General features: G+C 45.3%; 1 protein-coding gene across 2 annotated transcripts in view; it reads left to right on the forward strand.

Annotated features, from left to right (window-relative positions):
* Nucleotides 1-16372, forward strand: part of ME3 (malic enzyme 3) — a 107722-nt gene extending 91350 nt beyond the window's left edge. For both annotated transcript variants that reach the window (XM_072326858.1, XM_072326857.1), the window contains 8 exons: nucleotides 4677-4786; nucleotides 12096-12193; nucleotides 12873-12986; nucleotides 13562-13667; nucleotides 14159-14301; nucleotides 14679-14852; nucleotides 15246-15344; nucleotides 16106-16372. In XM_072326858.1, the coding sequence (XP_072182959.1) occupies nucleotides 4677-4786; nucleotides 12096-12193; nucleotides 12873-12986; nucleotides 13562-13667; nucleotides 14159-14301; nucleotides 14679-14852; nucleotides 15246-15344; nucleotides 16106-16267 (1006 nt within the window). In that variant the 3' untranslated portion in view covers nucleotides 16268-16372. The remainder of the gene's footprint in view (nucleotides 1-4676; nucleotides 4787-12095; nucleotides 12194-12872; nucleotides 12987-13561; nucleotides 13668-14158; nucleotides 14302-14678; nucleotides 14853-15245; nucleotides 15345-16105) is intronic.
* The last annotated feature ends 3327 nt before the right edge of the window (nucleotides 16373-19699 follow it).

A 19699-nucleotide genomic window follows, 5' to 3' on the forward strand; every position in this document is an offset into this window, starting at 1 on the left:
CAAGCTAAAAGCAAGCTCTTCAGGAAAACATCTGCCTCCCTCTTCTGAGATTCACGTTCTTTTGTTCCACACCTTGTATTCATCCAAGAGAGATGTGTATCATCCACTATAGGGGATGCAGATTTTACTAACAGAATTTTTCGAGTTTACACAGCTCAGAGATTCAGCAGGTGGATCGTAGCAGTACCAGAACAGTGCAGTGATAAACAGAACCATGAATCCTGTGCCTTGTGTTCCAGGAAATAGAATAATTTCCTAACAGGCAGTTTCAGATGGTAATTTTTACTATAAACTTGTACCACTTTATGTGCTTAGCTCTTGGATTCATCCTTTGTTAGGGTAGCAGTCTCTTATAGTAATTCTTATCAATAGTAAACTATTACATTAAAAATCCAGCTTTGTGCAAAACCTACTTGTTGTGGTTTGGAGATCCAACAGAAATGAGCATGTGGTGCCATTTTATAAACCATTCCTCAGTGAAGCTGTTTTCATGGGAAGGATTTTGCAAGGTGTGAGTGAGGAAACCAGAATTTAGATCACAGTCATTTATGGCACAAACCCCCAAAAGATGCAAACTAATGAGACAGCAACATAATCTTTACTCTGAAAGACTTATGGTTGTGATGACTATTATTATTTTAATGAGGAAGAACTGACAAAGTACATCTTCTTTCCAGTTCTAAAACATAGCTAACTGAATTCCAGGGAGGGCAGAGAATGGGTTCCCAGATGATGCTCTGGCAGCCAACAGTGAAGCAGGAGATGTGGTAACTGAAGTAAATAATGAAGTAAATAATGACCTTGTAAAGTCACCAGTTACACCAATATGATAGTATTGACACTACTGTGGCTGTGACAGAGTGAGGAATTAGACTGAGTGCTTTATCTGAGAGAGCTGTAACTCCTAAGGTCTCATTTTTTGCTGAAAAACGCATGGGGGAAGGTGGGCCTAATGGATCTACCTGGATAATACGTAGTGCCCATAAACCACTTTGTTGTTACAGTATATCTTCATTTATCCACACTATATCTGAATTCCTTCATGTCAGAGAGGTACAGAAACTGACTGCCCATGCTTCCCTTTCCACAGTTTGAAAAGATAAGGGTTGCTCATGCTAAGTGGAGTGCTTCATTTCCAAAATGTAGGACTGCAGAGATCCCAAGGGATCTGCATGCAGGAACAGACTTAAATTCATAACCAGAAGGTCAAAAGCCAAAGCCTTGCTTTTTTGAAAACAGGAAAAAAGAGCTGGGAGATGGAAGAAAGCAGACTGGAGAGGGCAGTTGTTGTATTCCAGTGTGTGTTTCAGTCTGATAATCTGATATTGGAGCTTTGCTTTCACTTAAAGGGTGTTTGAAACTAATGTCCAGGATGCCAAGACAGTGTGATGCACTGAAGGGGATGAGTCACCGGGAGTCAGGATCAGACTTGGAGGGAGCCAACCTTATCTGGAGAGCATTCAGCCCTGATGTGACCTGCTGTTTTTGGCTTTGGACTCTCCAGGCTCTGAACTGGAAGTCAGGAGATGAGTCACTGGTGTTGGTAGAAGTGTGGGAGATCCTATGAGAGCTGGCAACAAACTGAAGTGTTTGACCTCAGGAGCCTCTTCCTGATAAAGAAGTTTGCAAGATCTTTCTACAGAATCACTCCCAGCTGTAGCTGCAAATTAAAGGATCCTTAAATGTGGTATATGATCTTCAGAAATCCCTGTGTCTGGATGTGCCTCTTTCTCTCCATTGAGATAACATCCACTGAGACATTATCTAGCTGAGCATTACTCAGCCAACTTCTAGCTATGTAAAGGTAGTGAAGAAAATCCCACTCTGCGCTGCTTTTTCTTGGCTGAATTCCATTGCAAGCTGCAGCTCTCTGACCACCCTTTTGCTTCATAGTAACAGCTGTTCTCTACACTATCTCCCAAGCTGGATGTTTTTATAGCATCGGTGCCTATTAAAGCACTTCTGTCCCCTAGTCCTAAATTGGATACGATTTACTTTTGGATGCTACCCAGATACTCATGGTAGAGTGCTCTAAATTCCTGTGGGGTGAGGCAGGTCACATAAGCCTTGAGTTGCTGTGCCATGAAGAACAGACAGTAGAACTGACTCACTGTGTTGCTACTTAGGAGGATGTTGTTGCAAATAGCCCCAGCAGTTGTTTTGTTCATTCTCCTTGCTAAATTTGTCATTAGACTGATCAGGCCATCCTAGAAAGGAGCATTGCACACAGCCACCCAAGTGCTGTAAGAATGAACTGGTTTGTTTTGAAGACGGAGCTCAGTAACTTCATGTTCAACTTCAGTGACCCAGAGCAGCACAATTGCTTTAAAATCCTTTCAAAACCCAAGTAAGATGAGTAGTCCCTGAGGACCTGAGTTTGAACATCATCCCAAGGCTCACATCCGTGATTTAACTGGGAGCATTTCATATAAAGATTCAGGCCTTAGGGTCTTGCCGTGACCAACTTGTAATTTTTATCATAGAATCACAAGGTTGGAAAGGACCAATAAGATCATCAACGAAAACTCAAGTTCTCACATCACAAAACAAGGCTCAGAAATGTGGTTTGCTCTTTAAGAGGCTCGGTGGCAGGGAAAAAGAAAATAATCTTCAAAAAGCATGTCAATGAAAAGCTTTTGCGTTCCAGCACAAGTCCCGTCATACTGAGAGGCACGAAGAGAAATGTTTATGGGTCACCACACTTTCTTGGTGCTCTGCTTGGTCAAAACTAGGAAAGACAAAATAGATAGAACTCAGAGCATTGCCTCATTCTGCAGAGCAGGTATAGGAAGTAAGGAGAGCATTCTCTACTCAAACCTGAAAGTAATATTGAGATGAATACACTTACAGAAGTGACTCTAGTCAGGGCAATCCACCCATCTCCCCTTTGGCTCTTTGGAGAGCTGCTCATACATTTGTGCTGGCTGAGGTCAATGATTTTATTCACCAAGTCCATTTTTTTTTAATGTTTCCTCAGTGTAATAAGACATTAGAAAAGTAGTTTCTATAGCAACAGAAGTTGCTTAAAGATTTGCTAATGCTTTGCCGTGAGATGGCTGCAGATGTTCTAAATGCTGTGTCTCCTCCCTGTTAACCATCCACTAGAAAACTGATTTTCCGAGGTCCTTTTCGTATTGTTTCTTTGCACAGAATCTTTGGATATTCATAGCATTCATTTTGAATTCCAAGACTTTATGGAGAGAAAGAGACTTAGGAATCCTCATGCATTTCTCTTCTGAGTGTTGCTTAGCATTCCAGAAGAATTTTTGCTACTGGATGACTCCTTAATAGCTTCCAGAATCTTCAGTGAGGACACTTAAAGTGCATAAGCAGTCTGCTCCTTGGATATTTAACTGCCAGTTAGCAGGAGACTGTGAGCAATTAAAGAGCATCTTATGACAATTTTCAATAGGCATCACTTGGTGTTTCTCTTTCCAGGTAACAGCATCAGGACAAAAGAGAATGGCCTTAAGTTGTACCAGAGGAGGTTCAGGTTGGGTAGTAGGAAAAATGTCTTCTCAGGATGGAGAGGTGTTGGCACAGGCTGCCAAGGGAGGGGGAGGACACCATCCCTGGAGGTGTTCAAGAGCTCTGGAGATGTGGCACTGAGGAACACAGTCTGTGGGTTCAATGGGAGTGGGCTGATGGTTGGACTAGATGATCTGAGAGGTCTTTTCCAACCTCAGTAATTCCACGACTCTATGACTTTGAGCTGTGTAACACAGCCTGTCACAGGGTGCAGGAAAGAATTTGTCCTGTTCAGAGTCATAAAACCAACTGGAGCTGTTGAGCAGACCCCTTGCAAAATGGCACAAAGCCTAGGATTTTTTCATCTTAACATATGGAAAGCTGGAATTTCCCCATCCTAGCATCTAGAACCTGCTGATTTACAAAGCTTGTTGGTGTCCTGGAAAATCCAAGCTTAAATCTGTGTATCCAGGGTGGGAGGAGGGGTGTAACTACAACAGGGACATTGCACAGGGCTCTCTCTTGCTCATTCCAGCAAGACAAAAAGTTGCTGCCTCGTTAGCCAGTATGACTAGTCATTCTTGTCCATCTGCCCAGAGAATTTTCACTGCACTCTGACATTGCAGCATGGAGTAAAAGTACCTCCTAAAGTAAGAGCACACAGTAACCATAGACTCATATAAAAAACAATTTATAACCCCTCTGTGCTGTATCTCTTTCAGAAGAGGGGAGACCACATACTGAGCATGGCAGCCCATCTCTGGTGGTACACAGGTGCTAGGAAGGTCCCTAGACTGCACAAGAGATAAACTGAAATTGCAGGGGGTTGGACTAGATGGCCATTAATGGTCTCTTCCAACTCAAGTGATTCTATGATTCTATAATACCACTGAAAATTTGTTATAACAACAGTCCAAAAATGCACATATGTACACACATATACAAACATATATATGGATATATATGTGTCCCTTGAGTAGGCAGACTATGAATACAACTAACTTGTAGTTAAAGATTCTGTATTTCTGAGTGTGTGCAAGGAAAGGGTGGGATCCTGTTTGATGTTACCATAGTACATTTCTCTTGTTATACTTCCATCTCAGCACCTGAGTCTCTACTAGTTGCATTGTCCTAATAAAAGGTGTATATATATTATTCTAGGTTGTGGAAATATTTTAATGCATTTTTAATTACCCCTTGTCTTGCAGGTACGGAATGAATTGCCTAATCCAGTTTGAAGACTTTGCCAATGCAAACGCATTTCGTCTCCTCAACAAATACCGCAACAGATACTGCACGTTCAATGATGATATTCAGGGTGAGTGCAGTAGAAAAAACATGAACTTCACCTTCTCATGAGGAAAATGACGAAGATCACACAAGTGTTTGTTACACAGCACTCAGATGTGTGATCAGTTTTAGCATTTACACACAAGCATTAAAAAAGAAGGCAAACGCACAGCTGTCTAAGTTGAAAAATGAGTTGCTTTTGGTAATTTAGTTGTTCTCTACAGCAGTGTTGTTCTACAGAGAAAATGGATTGTGTGCTTCAGGTTGTTAAGATAACTTAGAGAGTCCCATAATTTTTCTTATAACCTATCTAAAACAATACTGACATTCTAGCAGTTACACAAGCCTTTCAGTTTCCAGGTGGTCATTAGCTGATCCTGGCAATGTTCCTCTATTGTTATCCTCCCCATTACATGCAGAAATGATAAGGTAAAACCAGTTACTTTCCTGTCTGTGGATGCTAAAGCCAGTGTAATCTGAGAACATCCCTAGAGTGGTTAACACTGCTCTTCCAGCACCAAAGAGCAATGACACCATCACAGCTGGGGTTAGAAGCAGCATCTCTCCTAGGCTATGGGAGGTTCAGCTGTCAGCAGAATGGCTGAAGTGCACAGAGGCATGGAGGTGGTACATTGGTGGCACTGGAAGCTGTATTTGGCCATCCAACAGAGACAGGACTTTCCCAAGTGTCTAAAAATAATCAGTTCTTCTGGGGGTGAGACCTTGGATTGTGGGAATATGGTGCAGTGGGGAGCGTGGTCCCATTCAAGGACACTTTCATGAAGAGGGTTTAGAAGCAGAGTTTAAGCATTTCATGGAAGGTGAGGTATATGTTCCTGTACAAGCAAGACTCGCTGGTTGTTCTTGCTACCCAGAAAAGATTTCAATGGAGAGAGGAGCACTGAGAAACAGAGTACGGGGGATTCATTTTTGAATGGAAGTTTCGAATGGAAGTGCCAAGAACTCAAACTTTCTAGGAGATGAACAGATGGAGCCCAGAATATGAAGTAGACAATGCAAAAGCTTATCTTGCGATAGCTGCTCTCTATGTGGGTGGAAGGGAACTCATCAGTTAAAAGGAAAAGAGGCCAGGTGATGTGGTAGATCTGTGGAGATGGATTTAGGTTTCTTGAGGGAATGGTAGGATTTTACATCTTACTAAAGCCCCTTGTGTTCTCAGATAAAGCATCCAGCTGGCACTGGTTTCACAGTAGTAGGTATGGAAAGAAATCCTGCTGATCCTTTGAGCTGACAAACGATGAGTCAGGGGAAGCAAGGCACTGCTGCAGGCTTTTTTATGGAGCTGTCAGAAAGAAAATGGAACACCGAGGCAGGGTCAGGAATGAGTTTTGGGGGACCTTTGGGATAGTAACACAACTTGGATCTGCTCAGTTAACTCTGCCTTGGAGTCACACCAGCCATTAATGGACTTGAATTTGGGGTGAGTAGTCTGTCTCACCTACACTAACATACCCCTCTGTATCCTCAACTGATAAGAGAAAGGTAGCAGGCACTCTTCTCGCTCTTACACCATCCTGTTCTTTGTTTTTCCTTCAGGCTTTCTCTTTTCTAACATGCTGGTTTTTTCATGACTTGCCAACTGAAAAAAAGAAGTGGGAAACTTCAATGCAAACTGTGCTTTAAATGATTAATGAGAATTATGCAAAGCCTTGCATTTATTTTGCTCAAGTCAGACAGGAGCAGACCTCCTGAAGCCTGAATAATCCCAGCTTCTGAGCTGGCACTGTATATTTTGACTTAAAACCATCTCTTGGGCACAAGCAACGCAAGGTAAATCAGGCCTGAGCTGTACTAATTAAAGTTCTCATCCATTGGTTTGTGGGACTCCGAATGTAGTGTGCCAGCACCCACCCACAAAGGCAAGATGTGGGAAGAAAAGATAAATTACTCCACTTCATCTCCCTTAGGCCTCCCTCTTGCTGTCCCAGGGCCTTATACAAACAGATGGCAGTTTAAAACATTAAAGCTAATTATATATATATATATATATATATATATATATATATATATATATATATATATATATATATTTGGTCACACAAACGACTGGATTGCTAAATCTATCATAACCCAACAGAGTCAAAATGATTCAGACCCTTCCCAGCTCAACCCAGCCTGGGACAACTGCCAGGTACCACAAATGGGGATGAGGTGATTGCTTTCATTCTGAAAGCTATTAGCCTGGGAGCTAGCAGGAGCTGGTCTGCAGTGCCTGCATATGGGGGCTCCCCATTAAGGAAGAGGTTCTCCTTCCTCTGTGGGGTGATGAGATCAGTCCTTTCCCAGTTCTGCCTGGGTTCATGTAAGGGACAACAGCTTCGGTTTCAGCTATGTGAGAGAAAATTGATTGTCCCTTCTCCCTGATTCCCAGTGAAGTACCAGGGCAGGCAATGCAGCACATGTGAAACTGGAGGGACATGAGACTGCCTTGAATCCTGCTCTTTGTGCTCCTTTTGTAACTTTGCTCCACTAAATTGTGCCTAGCACCAAACAAAGTAAGCAACTGAAAACCATCACAGAAGTGTTGAGCCCTGTGTACCCTGAGGCATCCTCTGCCTTCCTGCTTCATACAAGAAGTTAATAAAACCATTTGACAGTTCAATTTGGATTGCACTTCTAGACATCACCCAGTCCAACCCCTCAAAGTTAGATCCAACTTTGACTTTAGGTCAGGTTCACCCAGCCTGATAAGTTCCAGTGTCTCCATGGATGGAGATTTGAGATGCCTGAACTATTCTATTCTATTCTATTCTATTCTATTCTATTCTATTCTATTCTATTCTATTCTATTCTATTCTATTCTATTCTATTCCATTCCATTCCATTCCATTCCATTCTATTCCATTCCATTCCATTCCATTCCATTCCATTCCCCTTGAGCTACCTGTTCCAAAGTTTATGTATCTTCATTGTGCATTTCTTACCCTAAAATCTAACTGTAGTTTCCCTAGGTGCAACTTGTGTTCATTGCCCTTCATTCTTTCGCTGTGCATTTCTGAGAAGAATCTGACCCCACCTTCTCTACATTCTGATTTCAGAGGTCTTTTCCAACTCAATGTCCCTCCACAACTAGAGGGATCTATAAGCTATGCACAGGAGTGACTTCTTCCCAGAGATCTTCTCCATCTTTTCCTATTCATAGGAGCAATGGTTCCCCTTTGTTGTTGGACCACACAATAATAGAATGGCTTGGGTTGGAAGGAATCTCAGAGATCATCTGCTTCCAACCCTTCTGCTGCAGGCAGGGTTTCCAACCACCAGATCAGGCACTAGATCGGGTTGCCCATCTAACCTGGTCTTGAATGTGTGACTCCAAATATCTCTTAACCCACTGAGCACCCCATAGCATCAGCCTTCCAGGACCCTTCAGGCAGCAGTGCCTCAGCCTGGAGGAACATTGCTCTCTACCGTAGCTGAGGTTGGGAACGGGCTGACTCCAGCACTGAAGATCTGAGAAGCTTCAAAGATTTGGGCCCATTTTGCACATTTCCTTGTGTTTTGAGAAGCAGGGCTCGTTTTTGGCAAGGCAATGACAAATTTCAGCAGATTAAAATGTCGCAGTATCTTACTTTGTTGTTTCAGCTGGCATGGAAAATGCATCAGTAATTATCACAGGAAACTAAGGAAGGGGGAGCACAATAGGAAGGGAGCACTGAATGAAGTTTTGCTGCAGAACAAAGCAGGCTGTGTCCTGCCAGGCAGCTCTCGAGCAGCACGCTCCCCCCATGGGGGTTCACCCAGCCTGAGGATAGACATGATGATGTTCTCAGTCCTTTGGGGGCTCACCACTGCCAAGGCCTTTAGGACCTGCTGTGCTCTGCAGCAGCAGAGGCTCCTGTATTTTCCCTTGCTGCTACTACATTAACTATTCAAGGGCCAGCTCCTAGACCTGTGTCTGAATGACAAAACCATAGAATCATAGAATCACAGAGGTTGGAAAAGACCACTAAGATATCTCATCCAACCTTCAGTTCATCACCACCGTGCCCCCTAACCACGTTCCTCAGTGCCACATCTCCATGGTTCATGAACGCTTCCACAGATGGTGACTCCATCACCTCCCTGCACAGCCTATTTCAGTGCCTCACCACTCTTTCTGTGAAGAAATATTTCTTACTATCCAACCTGAACCTCTCTTGGTGCAACTTATGGCCATTACCTCTCATCCTAAGGCCATTATCGCTCATCCCCACACACTCATTGTCTGCCAAATGAGCCAGATCAGAACAGTCCAAACTCCTGGGTAGGAATAGACTTCAGTGCACTGGGCTTTGTAGTGCAAGGCCCTAAGGATCCAGCCCTTATATTACATTATTTTGGGGATTATGACTTTTCACCCTTACCACCCCCTCCAGAGATGTGGGTCAACAGTGTCCTAGATCTGTTCATGGAGGAAGTGAATTATTTCCCTGAGCACTGATGCTTTTCATTTCACTGCTGTTCTCGATGACTTGCTCCATGCCATTTCTGGGTTTATTTTCTTAATGTCTTACAGAGACCCCATGGGAGAAGGATAACAATAGCCAGCAGACATGAGGGTGAAGCATTGAGCTGCAAATGCTTCAACAGCTTTTTGCTTCAGCTTTGTTGTATTTGACTTCTGATTATGCATTTGGAGTGCATCTGGACAAGCTCTGCTCTGCTTTCCAATAACAAGCTGAATGTTCATGTGAACCAGGCTTTGGAAAAGCTCTATGCTTCCTCTGCATCCATAAATTTAAATATATTTTCTTGGCTGCCCTTTACTGGAGTTGATGAATGCGTGTTTGCTGTTGTCTGGGCCCTAACACTTGGCATGGTTTTAATGGAAGAAACATAAGCAGACAGAGCAGGGGTAAAAATGGGGAGATGGGGCTGAATTTGGCCATCCCTTCCATCACTGTAATGCCATCCACATGGATTCCAGAAGGAGAAATGGGCAGCAGTGTGGCTGCTTGCTGCTATCATTTGAGGATATGCTCTAGTGTTGGTGATGGGTTAATAGTTGACTACATGACCTTAGTGGTCTTTTCCAACCTTAATGATTCTATGATTCTATGATCACTTCTTCTGTTAGAATGCCTGGGTTCAGCCCAGAGGCCAAGCATGTGATGCTCTGCTCAGCCCCTATATGGGGTGACTCCCATCTCCATGCATCCATGGGGTCTTATGTTTCCCTGTGTTCCCTGCTTAGCCACTGAGTGCTGCCATATACATTACAGCCTTGGCATCAGCACTGGGCAGCACTTTTTCCCATTGCATCTGTGCCACTTCTATATGCTGCTCCTGCTCTGGAAGCAAGATAACATCACCAGGAGTAGATGCTTCTGCCTTTTCCATCTCTACTAAGCTGCAGAGCAAATCCTTTCCCTCTGATTTACTCCGGCATAGCTCCACTGACATCTATGGGACTAGTTCTGCCTTACACTAGAGCAAGCAGAAAATCAGCCTCAGGTGAGGAGTTCTTAAACGTTTGCAATATTTTCAGCATTCCTGAGTGTAGGAGATAAATTCCTACTGTGAAAGACATTTTCCTGAATGCACCCCAGTTTCAATTTGCTCTTTCCTTTGCTGGCCCTGTTTGTCTGGAGTCCTCAGAGAGATGCCTGAGGGCTGCTCAGTAGCCTGTGATACAGTGCAGAGCACCCACTGAGCCTCAGACAGACAGGATGCTTTGTGAGCATTTTCCTCCTTGTGCCCTTCTCTGTCTCACATCAGATACAGACCAGCCAAGCTGGCTCTTGCTAATTACTTGAGGAAACAGATTTCTGCAATAACAGCATTCAGTCTCTTTGGAAAACAGATTGACTGATGTGTTGAATGGTACCTGGTTTTCTCTTGCCACAACTTGTAGTGAAAGGTGTGTTTTTTTTTTTCTCCATCTCGTTTTATGGTCTTTCTGGAATTGAAACACTGTGATTGCTTGGATATTAGGAAACATTTCTTCACAGAAAGAGTGGGAAGGCATTGGCACAGGCTGCCCAGGGAGGTGGTGGAGTTCCTGGGGGGGTTCAAGGAGTGTGGAGACGTGGCACTTAGGGACACGGTTAGTGGGCACGGTGGGGATGGGCCGGTGGTTGGACTACATAATCTTACAGGTCTTCTCCAACCTTAATGATTCAATGATTCTATGATTGGCCAACTTCTTATGCAAACCAGCTGTGCACTTGCCTGCATAGAGATGCTTCTATCGTTACATACTCAGAAACTGTAATTATCAAAGACAAATACTGAGCTGAGGCCAAAGTGCTGTAACTTTGTTACTTGACTAATGAGGCTGAGATGCAGTCGGGAAGATATGGAAGGACTGGAAGCACACTGAGGAGAGAGAGGGAGAAACAGGAAGAGCAGAGCTGAGGAGAGCCCTGCTGTTGGTCTCTCTGCAGTGTATGTACAGCGGACAAGCAAAGGCACACCCTGTCCCACCAGGCTCTGCACAGCACACAGCTGAACCAGTGTCCACTGTACACCTCGTTTCTCAAATCCCTGTTTAAAAGGACACTTTACTGTGAGGGTGGTGAGACACTGGAACAGGTTGCACAGAGAGGTTGTGGATGGCCTCTCCCTGGAAGCATTCAAGGCCAGGCTGGATAGGGCTGTGAGCAACCTCGACTAGAGGGAGGTGTCCCTGCCTATAGCCATAATCTTAAAGGTCCCTTCCAATCCAAACCATTCTACGATTCTTTGACTTTCTTCTGAAAGTCCCACCAACATTATTCAGCTGTTTAAATGGTTTTGCTGATACCTTTTGTCCCTTCACAACAATCATAGGGTAGGAAGCAATTTTCCCTGTGTCAGAACCAAGAGAAACAAAATATTTCTCCAGATACGCTTCTTTCTTTTAAATACTTTCCAGGCATCTGTTACTGCTCATGCTTTGACCCGACATGTTGCTGCGTTCTGATTGCTCCACTTTCGGACTTCTTCCTCTGATCATCCAATTCCACGTGTACATCCTTCAGTTGTCTGAGTTGGCAGTTGTTAATACTGAAGTTTCCTTCCCTATCAACTCCTTCTTTTAAAAGAAGCAGGTAGAGCTCATTTTCTCGAATCTCGACAGATGCAGCAGCACCATCTGCTGGTTTCAGTGCAGAAACCTCCACAAGGTTTCTAACAGCTATCAGTATCATCCCTGGAGGTGTTCAAGGCCAGACTGGATGGGGGCTCTGGGCAGCCTGGTCTGGAATTAAATGTGGAGGTTGGCGGCCCTGCCTTCTTGATGTTGGAGCTCGATGACCCTTGAGATCCCTTCCAACTCAAGCCATTCTATGATTCTAGCAGTAGGATGGAGAGTCCCTTTGCCAAGATGACCCTCTCACAGTGTTTTCTCTTTTCAGGCACTGCTTCTGTTGCAGTCGCTGGCCTCTTTGCAGCTTTAAGGATCACAAAGAACAAGCTCTCTGACCATAAGTTTGTCTTCCAGGGAGCTGGAGAGGTAAGAATATTCTCAAGTTTGTTCCTGTATACCATCTAAACTAAACTTTAGTGAGAAATTAAGTCAAGCAGGGTTTCAAGCTAAGCAAGTTAAGTCAACCCTACAAGGTTCGGCTTCCCAAAGACAAAGCACAGAAGCAGGTTCTTTGTCACTGGTCAGGAGTGGGCCCACAGGTGGACTTGGCTGCTACACAGAAGTTGTCAGCATTCAAGTGGCATAGATGCTCTAAGGCTACATCAATAGGGCTTTGAGTGCCCCAAGGGAAATCCCTTATGAGACAGTATGAGGCTGGCTTGGGCCCTCAAGGTTTGTATTTAAGGTAAATCAGGCCCTCTTTAATGACACAGTCAAAAGGAGTTAGACTTAAAAAACTGTGAGAACATGACCTCAATTTATGCAGTCAGTTGTGCTGCCTCCAGGGCGTAAGTCAGAGTGTCTGTCTGGTGCTTTGCTCAAAGAGAAAGGAGAAAGAAAAACCTAAAGCTTGGTCTGTGCACTTGGTTCAGGTCCTGGCTCAGCAGTTTCCCACCTGATGGCCTGTGGGCCACCATATAAACACAGAGCAGAAATTCTCTGAGCTCTAAGCAGTTCTGGGGGATGACCCAACATAACTTTCATTTAAGATATTCCCCCATAAGATGCTGACACCCCAATGACGTGTTTATTTACTGTATTCCAGGCTGCAATGGGCATAGCTCACCTCATCCTCATGGCCATGGAAAAGGAAGGAATTTCACGAGAAGATGCTATCAAAAAAATATGGATGGTGGACTCCAAGGGACTGATAGTCAAGGTAAATTTGCCTCCAAAGAAGGATTTCACTCCCTCAGCACCTCCTGCAAGCTAAAGAGAGGCCAGAGAAGGCAGGCAACTTGAATCCTGCTTAGCCCTGACACAAAGGCTGTGGTTTCACTGGTGTCAGCAGAGCTGTTCCTGCTCAGAGGGCCAGATCTTATGGTAACAGTATGAGCAGCACTGGCTGTCCCAAAGGCAGCACTTCGGTCTGGACCCCTGAAGATGTATGATGATGCACTGCTGTCTCGGTGGCATTAATCTCAAATAGCACTGGAAGTTGTGTATGTCACTTATATGGGGCATCACAACAGCTTGGTAATCCAGCCTGGACCAGCCCCGCTCTGCTCTCTCTGGCTCCTCATAGAGTCATTAAGGTTGGAAAAGACCACTAAGATCATCTTGTCCAACCAACAACCCATCACCACTGTGCCCACTAATCCATGTCCTTGGGGCACCTGCCCCCATCTCTGCTTAGAAGAAGGGCAGGAAGGCGAAATGAACTGGTGAGTTACTCCATTATCTTTCTACCTATTGCCAGTACCTTAAAGTTCAATTCTGTCTTTTCCCTCACAGGGCAGAAGCCACCTGAACCATGAGAAAGAAATGTTTGCCCAGGACCATCCCAGTGTGAACACACTAGAAGAGGTTGTGCAGAAAGTGAAGCCGACAGCAATTATAGGTGGAGTTTCCACAACACGACCTCTTCGTGTCAATTCAATTCTTACAAGAGTTCCTGTCATTCTTCCAGGGCCTCCTTTTGTTCTCAGAGACAAAATGCAATGAGTTATTGGGTTTCTTATGCCCACAGTTGAATCCTCCACATTATTCCCTTCAGCTGTGGGATGGAGTCTTCCTCTCTGTAAAAGCCCTCCCAGATGGGCTACAAATGGAAGTGCCACTGCATCAGAATCTGGGGCACAGTCAAGCAGAGCAAAGTTCTGAGCCCAAGAACTGACCCCACCTCCCTGCCTGGAGGAGTAAAGGGGCTTCAGTTTGCAACAGGTTTTTAATTTCTTCAGAACATAACAAAGAAACATTTGTACCTGCATCTCTAGAAATGAATCCTGGATCCCTCCCATGGTTCATTTAGTGATAAGAGGCATTCAAGAGGGATCAGTCCAACTCGCTGATGACAGAAAGCACCAGCTCACTCTGCTGTTGTTGTTTTAGGTGTCGCAGCCATTGCAGGAGCTTTCACTGAGAAGATTTTGAAGGACATGGCAGCTTTCAACGAGAGGCCCATCGTGTTTGCCCTGAGTAACCCCACAAGTAAAGCAGAGTGCACAGCAGAGCAGTGCTATCGCCTGACTGAGGTACTGGGTCTCAGCACAAGGAGGATGGGTGCTCCAGCCATGGCTGTAGCAAGGAGACCATAGCAGGCATGGTGGGAGGACAAGTGGCAGTGGGTGTAAGGGGAACAAAGAGATGATGGTTGATAGCAATAGGAAGAGAGACGAGTTCTCAGCAACTATAGAGCACTTGCAGCTGGGCAGTGCAAAGACCTGCTCAATGGCCTTGTTCATGACTTTGTGTGTGGCTCTGGGGACCAGACCTTCCTTAAGTATCAATGGTGGGGGATGGCTTTTGTCTACCTGATGGCTGGAGTTTCTTGACTACACGCCATAGAGAGCAGCAGAAATGTAAGATGGCTCTTCTGAATTTTCATGCCTCTTTCACTCTCTTTGTTCAGGGCCGGGGTATATTTGCCAGTGGGAGTCCATTCTCAAAGGTTACCCTGCCCAATGGTCAGACCTTCTTCCCTGGCCAAGGAAACAATGCATACGTCTTCCCAGGAGTGGCGCTGGGAGTCATAGCCTGTGGAGTCCGACACATCTCTGATGACATCTTCCTCATCACAGCACAGGTTTCCAATGGGCTAATAACCACTTATTTAAAAAGCTATAAGGGGCACACACACCTACTTGAGGCAACTTGAGAAACTGGCTTGGGGAAATTGCACAGCAATAGCCACAGCTTTTCCTAGCCTCAAAAATAGTTAACACTTCATCTTGCATCTACGGGGGTGACAATAAGGTTCCCCCCTTTCCGTCAGCCATGTGCCATCCCCACAGCTGCTCCAGTTTTAAGTCTATACAGAAGTGCATAAACACATGTATTTTGAATAGCTTTGCAGGTTATGTTAAGAATTAGCCCCAGCTCCTTTGCTGCTTAGGTTTCAACCACGTATTGTGTAATCCTCGTGAAAGTGGCACATGTTTGAGACCGTCTCTATAAACCGCCTTCCTCTTGTTTCTAGTCTATTGCTGCTGAGGTGACAGAGGAGAATCTTGCAGAAGGAAGACTCTATCCCCCCTTGAACAGCATCAGAGAGGTGTCTTTCAAAATCGCTGTCAAAGTAAGTGTTCACTTATTTCCACTACGATAAGGAGGGCAGGACCAGCCCTGGTATTGTTCTTGTTTTGTGTTTGCTTTAATCCTTCTTATTCTGTAGCCTAAAGCAATGTTTCTTGGGAATTCTTCCAGACAGAATTACTGCTTTGATCTCTTCTTTCATTAAAGCTCACATTCGAAAAGCACCTCTTGATTCTGGATGCCTCACAGCGCTCAAAGATCTCCTTCTTTGCTTGGAGCTGTGAGACTCCTCAGCACTTGAAAAATCAGGTTTAGGATTAACATCAAACATGATGCAAGTTGCCAGAAGATTCTGGCAATTCCTTCTGAATTTGATAGAGACCTAAGCGCCTAAATATTCTTTCAGATCTGGGCTTGATATCTAATGATAGGATTCGTGCTCTGTGTACATCAAATTTATAACTCCCATTCATTCAGGGGACACCCACTGAGAATCACATTAGCCTGCTAGGAGTTGCTGAGGGATGCATATTGTAACTTGGGAGCTTAAGAGCACAAGTGGAGGTGGTTAAAGGGCTGCTCACCTTCAATTGCACAACACAGGAGCTGCAAGCAGTTTGCATTCCCAAGGGATGAAGTGCAGCCAGCACGGGGGTCAGAAAAATACTAAGCAAAGCAGGATATGATCTTGAGGGGAGAAAAAAATAAAGACAGATGATGCAACCAGGGCTGAACTGTAGTTGGTTTCAACTTCATAATGTGTCAGAGTTATTTCATCAGCTCACGTTGCCTGTCTTTTTGCAGATTGTTAACTGGGCCTACAAGCATGGTCTTGCTTCTTGGTACCCTGAGCCAGCAGACAAAGAAGCCTTTGTGAAACAGCTTGTATATAGTCCTGACTATGATTCCTTCGTTATGGATGATTACACCTGGCCTGCCGCAGCCATGCAGACACAAGATGTATAAGTTTTTTGTGAGAACTCTTTCCTCATTTCTTCCGTCGGTTCCCATGGTCCATATCATTGCTGATATAAATGCACATTAGGCTTGCGGAATTATAAACATAACTGAATCAAAGTGCTTTTCTTTTTTCCTTTACTTGTCACTGCTTTGTTTTTGTGGGACCATAACAAAATAGAGTCCACACTGGGAAGTCAGCATCCTGAGGAGAGAGAGAGGCTGTGCTTCCAGTCCATCCCAGTCTGTAATGCAGGTTTTGCTATCATTTAAAACCCCACAGGCACCATGAATATTGGTGTTTCCTCTCCAGATATGAAGACACTACATTTAGGCTGTACAACAGCAGGCACGGGAGGAAGCAGAATCTTCCAGGGAAGGTCATAGGCAGAAAATAGTCATGTAGCTCATGTCCTCACAAGAGATGCTCAGTGATTTCAGATCAAAAAGAAGAATCTCATAGAGAACTGCTGGATCTTCCAGAACTTTGGTCAGCCAGGAGCGATGTCACCATCTGTGGTCAGTCAGCTCCAGCAGATGACCCACACAGGTGCTCACTTACTCCCTTGCAGTGGAGTGGGTAAGAGAATCAGATGAGTAACAGTGAGAAAAGTTGCAGATTGATAAGGCAGTTCAATTGGTACCTTGAGTGCCTGAGGGACCCTTTCCTTCCAGCTCCTCCAAGTGCCAGCCAGGCAGCCAGGGGCTGCAGCACCAAACCTGTGTCCCTGGGAAAGACGACACTCCCATCACTGCTCAAAGCAATCTGTTGACTCAAGTGCCCAGGGGACTGTAAGGATTCTGTCCAAACTCCAGGTCTGAGCCATCCCCTCAAGGAGCCTCCTGCCATCCCACCTTTTGTGGACATTACAGCTGCCCAAATTCTCAGCAGGTATCCAGAGACCTGGATATCCAGAGGTATCCAGAGGCCACATGCCTGACTGCCAGAGCCACAAGCAGAGGGGTGATACTGGAAAAGAAAACCTTTCTCTGTCCCAACAAAAGTCCTACCAGTGCAGGCAGGCCCAGTTCTGTCTCCTGGTGGCAGAAAGCACTGTTTCCCTGTGCCCTACCAGGTCCCATCCTGTCAGAGAATCACAGAACTATAGGAATGGTTTGGGTCAGAAGGGACCTTAAAGCTCATGTAGTTCCACCTCCCTGCTGTGGGCTGGTTGCCACCCATCCAATGAGGTTGGCCAAGGCCCATCCAACTTGGCTTTCTCTTCTCCAGGCTGAAGAAGCCCAGCTCCCTCAATCTTTTCCTACAGGAGAGGTTCTCCAGCCCTCTGATCACCTCCATGGCCTTCTTCTGGACCTGCTGTGACAGCAAGTTTATGCATAAGGGACTGCACGTGCACAATCAATCTAAGACATGATCTTAGCAAAGCTAAGAAAGCTTGCAATCAGTCTAAGATGCAATCTCAGTGAATTACTTACTGAGGATCTGTATCAGCAAAGCATCTTGGCATCAAGGTTTAAGGGATCTCTGTACAGGTGTAACCTCAAGAGGCATCCCTGCTCATGAGGAGATGCTGTCATGCAACCCACTGCCCTGCAGGAGACCTCATGGGCCTCCTGGGCTGCTCACTGCTTATGGGGTAAGATAACTGAGTCATAGTCATATTAGGTTTTTAGGTGCATGCTCAGCTGGCCCTCAGCTGTTGAAACAGGTATCTGCTGTGTGATTCAGCCCCCCCAGTCGGAGGCAGATTTGTGGCTGCTGATCTGTCTTTATGAGAGCATTATCAGTACTGTTGCTCACTGTGTGTCCCAGTGCACAGCCCTGTTTGCAAGGCCAGGCCACAGGAGGGAGCTGGGGGCATAAAGTGGGGGAGGGCACACCGTCACAGATCCTGACATGTATCCCATCAGCATCCATTGCCGTTCATTTCCATTGCTCTCCTACCCCTGCTGCCAGTGCACAGACAGGTGTGAAATGCTGCAGCAGCTCACAGCGGGCAGCCACAGTTGTTTTGTGGTTCCCTGCAGATGTAAGAGAGCCGCCTCCGTTGGTCTGAGGAGAGCAGGGCTCAAAGCAGCATCAGTTCTGAGATCAGGGCAGGTTACACCAGGGCAGAGCTCAGGGCTGCGTCCATCAGTTCTTCAAAACCAAAGGACAGAGACCCCGTGTTCTCTGTAGGGAACCCAGTCACAGTGCTGGCCTGTCCTCAGGGCAGGAAAGCTTTCCTGACAGCAGCTCTGAACCTCCCCTGTGCTTGTCCTCTGTTGTTCTTCCACTGTGCACCATGAATAAGGTAGTGCACCTGGCTCAGTCATTAAGCATCTTCTTACAAACAGGGGGGTGCTGCTATAGAGTCCCCTCCCGTCTTTGCATCTCTGTATGACAAGGTCTTTTTTGTGAAGCAGATGCCACAAAAGCTGCAGTATCTATGTATGTTTGCTACAAACTGGTTTTAGTATATGGTGGCACAGTAACAGATGGAAAACGGGGCCAAATGAGTACTGCAAAAGGCAGAAAACTGAACGGCCATTTGCAGTGGATCACTGGGTGTGCAGGGCTCACAGGGAACCACTTGAGGGCTGTAGAGGACTTATAACAGCAATGTTTGTCTCGCTGAGATGGACTGGCAGCAGCACATCACATTCAGTCAGGGATTTAAGCAGTGGCATCGAGTACTTCCTCCTGTATAAGGAAAAACTCCTGTAGAGTGACTCTCCTTCGAAATCTGAGCTTGCTGTGTGGCTGCTCCATGGGATGCATTAACTGGTACAGCAGATCCCATCAGTCAGATTAAAACACAAGCTGAATACCATGGGACATGAAGCTGCTGGCTGTTTGTGTCCCGTGCTCTAACTTAAAGCAAGCACATTTGTAACAGATCACTTTGGATTTCTCTGTTCCCCCTTTTTCTGACAGCAACAGAACAAATCCTCTACACCTCGGTTCTCCCTTTTCTCTTTCTTCGAAAAATAATGTGCTGACTTGAAACCAGTGGTAAAAACGGCATAAATACAGTAATGTGGCAATGGTGATAACTATTTCAAGGATTGCTGCAGCATCCTAACGTGATGCTAAGCCTGGCAATTGATTGCTATCCAAAGGACCACTGCCAGGAAAAGCCCTTCAGTTCCCTTTGTTTCCCACTGGCCCGGATTAGTCAAGTAGTTTGCCTCATAAGATGACATACTCTCCCTTCCAGTACAGTGGCCATCCATCAGCCAAGCCAGCACACAGCTCACAGCCAACAGCAGCTGCTCCCCGGCACCCAAGAGCCAGCCCGACACCCAGCCAAGCAAAGGGTTACCGAACAATGCAGCACAACTAAATGACATCGAGGTCAGAGCCGTGCTCCTTTGGTGCTCCTTTTACTTCAGACCTTGTGTCTGGTGTTCGTCAGCTGGATCTAAGCCCTTGGGGCTAATCTAACCCTTATAGAAATGTGGGTTGAAATCCTCTAAGATGAAATTCAAGCTACCCAA

The sequence above is a fragment of the Excalfactoria chinensis genome, chromosome 1 (genome assembly GCF_039878825.1).
Source record: "Excalfactoria chinensis isolate bCotChi1 chromosome 1, bCotChi1.hap2, whole genome shotgun sequence".
Taxonomy (NCBI): Eukaryota; Metazoa; Chordata; class Aves; order Galliformes; family Phasianidae; genus Excalfactoria; species Excalfactoria chinensis.